Source organism: Panulirus ornatus, chromosome 14 (genome assembly GCF_036320965.1).
Source record: "Panulirus ornatus isolate Po-2019 chromosome 14, ASM3632096v1, whole genome shotgun sequence".
Classification (NCBI taxonomy): domain Eukaryota; kingdom Metazoa; phylum Arthropoda; class Malacostraca; order Decapoda; family Palinuridae; genus Panulirus; species Panulirus ornatus.
In genome coordinates this window covers 48,561,109-48,573,252 of record NC_092237.1, presented here as the reverse complement: position 1 = coordinate 48,573,252, position 12,144 = coordinate 48,561,109, and the positions used below count along the sequence as shown (strand labels likewise).

At 39.2% G+C, this 12,144-nt stretch overlaps 1 protein-coding gene across 2 annotated transcripts in view; it reads right to left on the bottom strand.

The window, feature by feature from the left end:
* AcCoAS (acetyl coenzyme A synthase) overlaps window positions 1–12,144 on the bottom strand; it is a 142,632-nt gene that overhangs the window by 75,815 nt on the left and 54,673 nt on the right. For both annotated transcript variants that reach the window (XM_071669833.1, XM_071669834.1), the window contains exon 3: window positions 2,361–2,487. In XM_071669833.1, the coding sequence (XP_071525934.1) occupies window positions 2,361–2,487 (127 nt within the window). The remainder of the gene's footprint in view (window positions 1–2,360; window positions 2,488–12,144) is intronic.

Below are 12,144 nucleotides of genomic sequence, written 5' to 3'. Positions count from 1 at the left end.
TGCAATGAGAAACTTCATTTAATCACTATCAAATTTAAGTTGGTTACTGCTTCTCCATTATGAGATTCTGCACAGATCCAAATCAGAGAAGAAATATATTCAAAACTCGAGAGAGAATGAGTATTAGAAGGAGGGGAGGGAAAGTCAATTGAAGTATGTAAATTAAAATTATCAGCAAAAGACTGCATAGGATTAGAAGCTGAATTGAAATAATTTATCACAAGAAGGTCAGTATATGATAGGACAGAACCCATATGAACACCACTGATAGGATACAAGGGAGAATTTGCTCCATAAATAGCTACAGCATTGGAATGGCAAGAGAGGAAACTATACATCAGGAAAGAGAAAGAAGCAGAAAAATAAATGGAAGGAAATTCAGAATACAGACTTATGTTACACCCTGTCAAATCCTTTAAGAAATTTTGAGGGTTGACAAAAAATTCACCAATTTTCCTGAAAGGAAGAGGGCCAGAAGTTGAGTCACAATGGAGATAAGATCATCAGTAGATATAGCAATACAAAATCCATACTGATGATTAGCAAGAGGGGAATGGGATTCTACATGTTTAAGAAAGTGAAACCCAAGGAATCTTTCCAGGAGTGCTGTGTCACAGTGGAGTGACTAGGTGTCAAGTCACGCTGTGTTGAAAAGACGAATACTTTGGTCAACTCTGTTGTAGAAAGCTCTTCAAGGAGTCTGGATATTGATGAAAGCAAAGATATAGGGGAATCAGAGGAAGGGAAGTTAGGTGGTATGAGGATTTTCCAAATGGGTACTGTGTTCGCAAGTTTCTACACACTTTGTATTAGGTATCTGTGATGTACGTTTAGTCAATATCCAAATAGCCAGTCATGAGGTATTTTCATAAAATCAAACGCATGGACAAGGGCAATGCACTTATGTTGCAGAGATTAACACCCATCTTTTATGCTGTCACTACTGAAGGAGAAAGACAATATTTATCCCCTGGTCAGGTTAACATGGAAACCCCACTCAATAGCTGAATCATCTGCCCAAGAAATCAACATAAGCTACACATAAGGTAAGGTAAGGTATTGCTCTTTCCTGTTTATTTGTTTCCATATGCCTTCTATGTCCAGCTTTGTGCATTGCTATTGAAACAATCAGCAGTCTTTTTCACACATGCTCACATTTATCATATAATTGCAAACCAATTGCATTAGCAATAAATGACCAGCCAAATCAATAGAGAAAAGGATGAAAAAGTAATTCAAAGACTACTTTTACAAATGGGATGAATTAATATGTGCCATCAAGGAGCAACAAGCTTCTGGGAATATCTAACATGTGCTCTAAATTATGGTAAAGCATTTAAGATACAAATAGATGTATATTTCATATTTTCAATCAGCTGTGAAAAACTAAGCTAAAAAGCATTGCAGTTCAAGTTTGGGTTTACTTACTAGTATAAATAATGACAAAACTCATATCAATGGATCACCTATCGTTATTAGAACTTTATTCCAACTGCACTAATCACTTTTAAAAATGTCCAATTAAGTTAGGTCTTGCTAAGTATCTTGGCTTTGAACTGTGTTATGTAAAAATCACAATCAAACATTTAATAGGCAATCTCAACCAAAGTCACCTTCCAAAATGTTCTTTAAAGGGATAGCTGCAAGTGATTTATGGTTTTCAATAACTAGAAAGAACCTAGTGATATAAATTTCACTGATAGTAGGTCTTTTGCATTGCTACAACCTTAAAATGAACAATTACAGGAACTGCTTATCCCCCTTGTAAGTGGTAGTCAGAAGGCACTCAAGGACCAGGGAGGTATTTCACCAGTACTACCCGCCTGGGTATTTGGAAGTTAGTAATGCCTGTGTAGCACTAGAGCCAGCATTTAACATGCATAACACTTGACAACACTTAAATTCATACAGCTCATCCTTTATAACTCTAGATTTTCCTTCAGTGAGTACTATGCACCAGCCTTGCCTTTTGGCAAATTGTTAGGAGCAATAGGTAAAAGCAGTAGATAGGAACATTTAGGCAGGAGCATTAGGTAGAAAGATTAGGTAGAAGTAATAGGAAGGAACATCAGGCAGGAGTATTAGGTAAAAGTAGTCAGTATGAACATAAGGTAGGAGCCTCTGCAAACACTATGCGAGAGTTGTCCTCTGCCAGTGGCCTGTTAAGGGGGAGCACTATAGGCTATGAAGTGGCAATGGAGTTCACTAGTTATGGAGACTACTGCTGTGACCAACCCCCTGGAGGGAGTTCCAGTTGGAAAGAGGTGTCAGAGATACAGATGGATAGACATAGATTTCATCCTCTTTCAATTTAAGTGACACATGTGAAGACACTAACAACATATCACAGTCTATCATACCATCATCAGCAATCTCCTTTAAGGCAATGAGCTTGGCACCCCTCCACACTGCATCAGCTGTGATGAGAACAGATGCCTGTGCATCCAGCATGCGGTCTGCCAAGCTGTCTGCAGAGTACCCGCCAAACTGTAAAAAACAACAGAGATTAACAATAGGCAGAAAAAAATTACACTAACAAAATGTTATCCTGTGCACCAAAGGAAAATGTTACTGCCACTAGAAGTCATACAGATGTCAAATTGTAAACAGATATTTTTTTCATTAATGAAGCATAAAGATTTTACCTTTCTGGTATTTCATGTATATATCAAGGATAAGGTTTGGTATCAATGGCATTCAATTTTATGGAGGGCAAATTTCAAATGCAGCAGGGCAAGCTTCTTGGAAATACAGATTTCATGTAAGACTGGACAAGGATATTTTAGTTCTCAGATGAACTAAATAAAGAAGGTCAGGTTCTACATTAGTTTAGTCAGATTTCTAGTGCAACAGGTCACAGAGGAGATAGTCTATGTGAGCTTCCTCAAGGGAAAAATAATCTTGAATGAATAGGTGAATTAAATATATGGTTTGAGTTCTTAAGAAAATGGAGAAGTTAGAGAAAAGCCATTAAAAGATGTATGAAGACAAAAGATAAAAAAATTTGGATACGTGTTTGGTGTATCTACATAAAAATGTGAAATCTGCATGCACTAGCTTCATCAAAGAAAGTATGATTGGAAATCCTCATGTGAATCATGTTAGGTAAATCTGGCCACTTTACTGTCCATTCATCAAACTACTGTAACTTTCTTGGAAGATTTCAAAAGGTACTCTTCCTACCTATATGAAATTTATATATAAAAAAGGAATTTACAATGGCTTGAACTGCAATGCTTCAGAGTTTTGACTTTAAAATTTGGGCACAGGCTTAGATAATAATACTTAAGGGCTCCTATTTGATAAAGATATGAAAAAAGAATTTTACAGTAGTTGATTCGCACACCCCAGTTACTTTCAAACTTTGTGCATGATCCTTTGGAGAAACTGTGTCTTCCATACCTGATTTTTGTTTAATGAAGGAAATACTAATTGATTCAGCACAGCTGAGGGATAAAAAGATTTGAAGTTGATACAATGTGTTCGAGGCTGATGAGATCCCACTCTTTTTTGATAAGGATCAATAACTGGCGAATAGCATGAATGGTATGAGTGAGACTTGATGAGTTATCAAAAAATAACTTAAGCGAACATTGAGTAACCAAGCGAGATATGCACATGAGAACCAATAATGGAGTCACTCAGCGGTTAGAAGTCAGCAAAGACAACGCGAACAACTTGGGGGAGGCATTTAGATAAAAAAAAAAAGTTTCAATAGTTGTTATATCTGTATATGGACACATCCAGTTTGTATAGATGTCATGTCGAATGAATGAAAGAAGCAAGGAGGACAAGCAGATTTTAAAAAGAATGTGCAGACAAGGCAATTGCTATAACTTACCTTTAATCTCACCAAGTCGCCACCCAGGCCAATGTGTAATGGGAACAGTCCAGACTACTGTTCCTCCTATACTAACCAACGTGTAAAGGATGCAATTCCAGGCCAGTACTTACTCCAGTTGAACCTGACCTCACGAGTCGCCACACAGGACAATATCAATTGGTGGCAATCAAGGTCCATTACTTATATCTGATCCTCATCAACTCCCCTAACCTCACGAAGACGCCACACAGGACAATGTCAATTGGTGGCAATCAAGGTCCATTACTTATATCAGATCCTCATCAACTCCACTAACCTCACGAAGTCGCCACACAGGACAATGTAAATTGGTAGCAATCAAGGGCCATTACTTATATCTGATCCTCATCAACTCCCCTAACCTCAGGAAGTCGCCAAACAGGACAATGTAAATTGGTGGCAATCAAGGGCCATCACTTATATCTGATCCTCATCAACTCCCCTAACCTCACAAAGTCACCAAACAGGACAATGTAAATTGGTGGCAATCAAGGGCCATCACTTACCCTGATCCTCATCAACTCACCACACCACGCCCAATGTGTAAAGCGGCAGCTTAAATCACGCGGGTTGTACGTCATTCTTTTTTAATTCCCCGATTCGTGAAGGTCTCATGATCTCATCTTATACCCGAGGAGTCTACAGCTGTATTACACACCCATCTTTGAAGGACAACGAAAAATTATACCAGTCAACAAAATCCTAACTTGTCTCATGAACTAAAATAGATGAACCTTCTAGTAATTTTTTACGCTGAATTCGAATCTGTCTTGACAATATTTCTTATTATCAGGCATGGTTTTAAAATGAAAGTACTATTAAATTTTACAATGTATATTATTCATAAATAAGGCTGGTATTACACTTGAAAAAGAATTGCCTTTAAAACGTAGAAGTTTGATTTTCGGCTTTATTTGACCTCAGGAATATCTCTCCTAGGTTTTGTTCAGCAGTAATCTACCATCATCGAGGAACTCCACTTTCCTAGTTACCGCTTTTCCCTATCCAAAACGTCGAGGTAAAATCTATCTGCGCTCATCACTAATTGCTGCAAGATTTTCCGGGAAAAAGTGCCGCAACTTTAAAGTCACCTCATACATTCCACTTAAAGTCCCCAAACCTAATGTTTTTCCCCCCCGAAAAAATTTAAATCATCATACGATTCCTTCACATTAGCTGCGTGAGCCAAAGTAAAGGAGGGGAACGTATATCAGTTGTGGAAAGAACCGCTTTCAAGCTTACTTTTGATGAGTCAATAAATAAGCGCCACTTCATGTGTCATACTCGTGGCCAAGTACCTCCATTACAACGAGCATCATTACAAAACACCAGAAACAAATAGTCTCTGAAAACGACATGGCGATCGCGATAAAAACAAACTTTAGCTTAATTCTGGAGAAGATTCCAGCCCTTTTAACCTGGAACCCAAAAGTTCGGCTTGCTAAGATTCTTAGACAAATTTAAATTGCCAACGATCTCATTCAGATCTCCCTAACTCAGCAAATGTCTTCAACAGCTTGTTTCAAATGCTGGATCCGCACAATGGCGTACCTTGGGTATGGCACGGTGACCTGGGCGCCACTCAACAGGTTTGGTTTTTGTTACCCAACTGACATTTTCACGGTCTGGTTTTGCGAGATAAAAAAGAAACTCGCCTACTTTTCAACTATAGTAATATTTTACTACTATCAGTTGCATTACCGCTTCTACGTTACAATTTTGATCAAATAAGTATTGAAGAGTTTATATAAATTTAAGTTTGGCCTAACTCTTCGACAGTTTATAATTACACTATATATATTTCTATATACATCCACTGTATGTACATTTTTAATCAAGGCAGGGGCACAATTTCAGTGCTTGCCATAGGCAATATTTCCCCTAGATACGCCCCTGGATCCATATTGTCCTCGGTCTACTTTCTCAGCAACCAGACTCGTCGTCACTGTCATGTTTCTTGAAGGCTCTGGCACAGGTAATTCCTGACTGTGAGGTACTGGCCTCATAGCAGATGCTAAATTAGGACATCTAAGAGTATGATTGGATTCTGATGTTATACCATTTACATTTGTCAAGCAGGAATACCAATCCAAACCATACGAATGGCAAAAAGGCATACGTCGTGAACCTTTTGCCAATGCTCTGAGAAGCCTGACTCATGTGACACAACAAATAGGGGGTACCCTACTCACCCATTTACAACCGAAGTAATGCTCATAGCATTGTTTAATGAGGGGTGTGAAAGAACGTTTTTGTGAAATGAATGTTAATTCACCGCAGATGTAACACAAAACTCGACTATTTACACAGTTTCTCGGCATTATACTGGTGGATGGGGTATCAGCACAACTCTTGAATACACAAAGGCACAATATGTCAATCTAGTGGAAAAGACACAGTTTACACACTGAGTTCTAGCCTGCAACTGACGGGGATCTGCTACTCAAAAAAGGGCACTGTTTGAATGTCCCAACATTTCCTGTCGTTTTTCTGCTATTGCACTTCACAAACAATGAAAATAGCTGTGCTTGTCAAACTTTTTGCTTAAAATGCTCAGTACGTAATGATATGCGAGTATGCTAAAAAAAAAAAAAAAACTATGGATGACAGAGAAATTCTGAAAGCATATTTTTCAGCGTGCAAAAATACACTAGAAACATTTTTTTTCTTCCATAGGACGAAGTCTTTGTTGACCAATATTATTGGACAACAGGGTGAGATTGAGTTGCGCCTCGACAGTATTCCAAGTTTTGTATATGAACTGACGTTGATAAAAATATTCTAAAAAATGCATTAACATAGCGTCCTAGCTAGTCTCTCCCTTGTATATCAACTGACATATTTCTTTCCTGTACCTCTCCTGATGTGATCATTACACGAAGGTGCACTTGGGAACTAACTTATCGCGTTTCATTTCCCCGTGAATTAGGAATTTACTTGATCACGCTATCAATTGTGATGTTCCAATATATATATATATATATATATATATATATATATATATATATATATATATTTTTTTTTTTTTCTTTTTTTTGCTTTGTCGCTGTCTCCCGCGTTTGCGAGGTAGCGCGAGGAAACAGACGAAAGAAATGGCCCAACCCACCCCCATACACATGTATATACATACGTCCACACACGCAAATATACATACCTACACAGCTTTCCATGGTTTACCCCAGACGCTTCACATGCCCTGATTCAATCCACTGACAGCACGTCAACCCCGGTATACCACATCGATCCAATTCACTCTATTCCTTGCCCTCCTTTCACCCTCCTGCATGTTCAGGCCCCGATCACACAAAATCTTTTTCACTCCATCTTTCCACCTCCAATTTGGTCTCCCTCTTCTCCTCGTTCCCTCCACCTCCGACAAATATGTCCTCTTGGTCAATCTTTCCTCACTCATTCTCTCAATGTGCCCAAACCATTTCAAAACACCCTCTTCTGCTCTCTCAACCATGCTCTTTTTATTTCCACACATCTCTCTTACCCTTACGTTACTTACTCGATCAAACCACCTCACACCACACATTGTCCTCAAACATCTCATTTCCAGCACATCCATCCTCCTGCGCACAACTCTATCCATAGCCCACGCCTCGCAACCATACAACATTGTTGGAACCACTATTCCTCTAAACATACACATTTTAGCTTTCCGAGATAATGTTCTCGACTTCCACACATTCTTCAAGGCTCCCAGGATTTTCGCCCCCTCCCCCACCCTATGATTCACTTCCGCTTCCATGGTTCCATCCGCAGCCAGATCCACTCCCAGATATCTAAAACACTTTACTTCCTCCAGTTTTTCTCCATTCAAACTTACCTCCCAATTGACTTGACCCTCAACCCTACTGTACCTAATTACCTTGCTCTTATTCACATTTACTCTTAACTTTCTTCTTTCACACACTTTACCAAACTCAGTCACCAGCTTCTGCAGTTTCTCACATGAATCAGCCACCAGCGTTGTATCATCAGCGAACAACAACTGACTCACTTCCCAAGCTCTCTCATCCCCAACAGACTTCATACTTGCCCCTCTTTCCAAAACTCTTGCATTCACCTCCCTAACAACCCCATCCATAAACAAATTAAACAACCATGGAGACATCACACACCCCTGCCGCAAACCTACATTCACTGAGAACCAATCACTTTCCTCTCTTCCTACACGTACACATGCCTTACATCCTCGATAAAAACTTTTCACTGCTTCTAACAACTTGCCTCCCACACCATATATTCTTAATACCTTCCACAGAGCATCTCTATCAACTCTATCATATGCCTTCTCCAGATCCATAAATGCTACATACAAATCCATTTGCTTTTCTAAGTATTTCTCACATACATTCTTCAAAGCAAACACCTGATCCACACATCCTCTACCACTTCTGAAACCACGCTGCTCTTCCCTAATCTGATGCTCTGTACATGCCTTCACCCTCTCAATCAATACCCTCCCATATAATTTACCATATATATATATATATATATATATATATATATATATATATATATATATATATATATATATATATATATATATATATATATATAAGTTCCCAACACGCAAGTTCCCAAGTGCACTTTCGTGTAATAATCACATCATCAGGGGACACAAGAGAGAAATATGTCAGTTGATATAATATATAAATATATTTTTTTTTTCCAAAAGAAGGAACAGAGAAGAGGTCCAGGTGAGGATATTCCCTCAAAGGCCCAGTCCTCTGTTCTTAACGCTACCTCGCTATCGCGGGAAATAGCGAATAGTATGAAAAAAAAAAAAAAAAAAAAAAAAATATATATATCTATATATATATATATATATATATATATATATATATATATATATATATATATATAATCTCACTATATGTTAGGAAGAAATCCTTTAGAATAAACTTTGCCGACAGTTTAGTGAAAAAACTAAAAATGAAAAGGGGTAAAAATGTGGTTTAATATTTTTTCACACTGAGTGGAAAACATTTCAGACTCATAATATGTAAACGAAATATCGACTTTAGATATAGGAAAGTTTCACAAACTAACATAAAATCCAGGCCACGTTAACCTCACCTGAATCTCACCACACTAACAAGTTGGGAGACACCGTAGATGGAGGATCATTCCTGAGCGAGCGTGTAAGATTGTCCTGGCTGGTGCCCATTGTCCTGACTTGCCTGAGAGTGAGGTTCGGTTAGGTTAGGGTTAGCACTGGTCTGGATTCCTCCCCATACACACTGGCCAATGAGATGAAGGTTAGGCTGCGTTGAGCATTTTCCTGATTACTACCAATACCCAGTGGTATATCAGGCTAGGTTAGGGCGAGCATTGGCTGGCTTGTCCTCGTTACACATTAACCTATGTGGCAACTTGGTGAGGTTAAAGGTTAAGTTAGGTTAACATGAGCAGTGGCCTGCTTGCCCTCGGCCTACGTGGCAACTTAGTAAGGTTAAACGGTAAGGTAGGTTTCGGTGAGCATTGGCCTAGGTTGCTTCCTGTACACAAAGGTCTGCGTTGCGACTTGGCGCGGGTGACGGTTAGATTTGGCCTGTATGACAACATAGTTTGGTTAAGGGTACGATTGGCATAGGGTTGGGTTGCGTGGCGAATGCCCTCTAAGAAAGCCGGAACCACATTACCCTTATTGTGCATGAAACTTATTAAAAAGGCTAAATCCTCATCCTCTCTTCCTATGTTTTTTTTCCTTCATTTTTACAGTATTAACCTGCAGTAAATAGAAGAATTTACGTTTTTTTTCTTTTTACGTTAGTGAATGTAGTTTAAAGGTACTCCGGCTCGGCTGAAGATTGTAAACTTCGAAACAACGTTGAGTCGACATGACTACTACATCTCTTCGCTCGACGCTTAACATCTCGTCTTGAAAACGGACTTAAACTACATGTCCAACAGCAACAAAACATCTGACTGAAAACACGATAATACTGAAACCGCCCAATTCTACTAAACTACAGACAACAAAGGCCATGTACATAAGTAAATAGAATAACTTCAAAAATAATCAAAGTACAGGACACGATAGGACTCTGCTATTATTCTCTTCCACACTCTAAATGACCTCACTCACCACCTCCACCGGACTTTCCCACCGCTCTCATTTGTAACACTTCAAGATGTGATTCATTGCTGTTTCGCTCTATATGTTGTGTTATATCAGTCAATCTGAATGAAGACGGGTGGTGTTCGTGCGCTCGAAATGTCTCGTGTATTTCAAGAATAAAGTGAAAATGAATGTAGGATATCTAATCCACAATTTCCCTAATTAATCAAAACGTGTGTGTGTGTGTGTGTGTGTGTGTGTGTGTGTGTGTAATGGATTTGTATGTAGCATTTATGGATCTGGAGAAGGCATATGCTAAGAATTGATAGAGATGCTCTGTGGAAGGTATTAAGAGTATATGGTGCGGGAGGTAAGTTGCTAGAAGCAGTGAAGTTTTTATCAAAGATGTAAGGCATGTATACGAGGAAAGTGTCGGTTTGCGGCAGGGGTGAGTGATGGTTGTTTAATTTGTTTATGGATGGGGTTGTTAGGGAGGTGAATGCAAAAGTTTTGGAGAGAAGGGCAAGTAAGCAGTCTGTTGAGGATGAGAGAGCTTGGGAAGTGAGTCAGATGTTCGCTGATGATACAGCGCTGGTGGCTGATTCGGGCGAGAAACTGCAGAAGTTGGTGACTGAGTTTGGTAAAGTGTGTGAAAGAAGAAAGCTGAGAGTAAATGTGAATAAGAGCAAGGTTATTAGATTCAGTATGACTGAGGGACAAGTAAATTGGGAGGTAAGTGTGAGTGGAGAAAAACTGGAGGAAGTGAAGTGTTTAAGATATCTGGGAGTGCATTTGGCAGCGTATGGAACTATGGAAGAGGAAGTGAGTCATAAGGTGGGGAGCGGGCGAAAGTTCTGGAAGCGTTGAAAAATGCGTGGAAGGCGAGAACGTAATCTCGGAAAGCAATAATGGGTATGTTTGAAGGAATAGTGGTTCCAACAATGTTATATGGTTGCGAGGAGTGGTGCGGAATAAGGTGGATGTGTTGGAAATGAGATTTTTGAGGACAATATGTGGTGTGAAGTGGTTTGATCGAGAAAGTAATGAAAGGGTAAGATAGATGTGTGGTAATAAAAAGTGTACTTGAGAGAGCAGAAGAGGGTGTATTGAAATGGTTTGGTCACATGGAGAGAATGAGTGAGGAAATATTGACAGAGAATGTATGTGTCAGAGGTGGAGGGGAACGAGGAGAAGTGGGAGACTAAACTGGAGGTGGAAGGATGGAGTGAAAAAGATTTTGATCGATCGGGGCCTAAACATGCAGGAGTGTGAAAGGCGTGCAAGGAATCGAGTGAATTAAAACGATGTGGTATAACGGGGTCGACGTGCTGTCAATGGATTGAACCAGGGCATATGAAGAGTCTGAGATAAACCATGGAAAGTTTTGTTAGGCCTGGATATGGAAAGGGATCTGTGGTTTCGGTGCATTACAAATGACAGCTAGAGACTGAGTGTGAACGAATGTGGCCTCTGTTGTCTTTTCCTAGCGATACCTCGCGCGCGTGCGGGAGGAGGGGGTTGCCATTTCATGTGTGGCAGGGTGGCGACGGGAAGGGATGAAGGCAGCAAGTATGAATAAGTACATGTGTATATATGTCTGTGTAGGTATATGTATGTATACGTTGAAATGTATAGGTATGTATATGTGCATGTGTGGGCGTTTATGTATATACATGTGTATGTGGGTGAGTTGGGCCATTCTTTCGTGTTTCCTTGCGCTACCTCGCTAACGCGGGAGACAGCGACATAGTATAATATATATATATATATATATATATATATATATATATATATATATATATATATATATATATATATATATATATATATATATATATATATATATATATATATATATATATATATATATATATATATATATATATATATATATATATATATATATATAGCAGCTACCTAATCTATCGATCAGCCTCTAAAAGAGGACAAACACCTGGGTTGACTGCGGACCGACTGCCACGATCAGAATTCGCACCTATTGGGGCTCGATCCCGGGCGGTCCGTGAATCCGTCACGTTTAACAACGCCACCTACTACACTCCACATCAGTCCACCTCCGTCATCAGCTGACTGGGAAATAAAGAAAAATGTCCGGTTCTTTCGTTCAACGTGTCCAATCTTGTTTTCTTTCTTCAGGTATTTCCATGATCTGACTACCGCATTTTTCATATTTTTTTTCCCCGGAGCA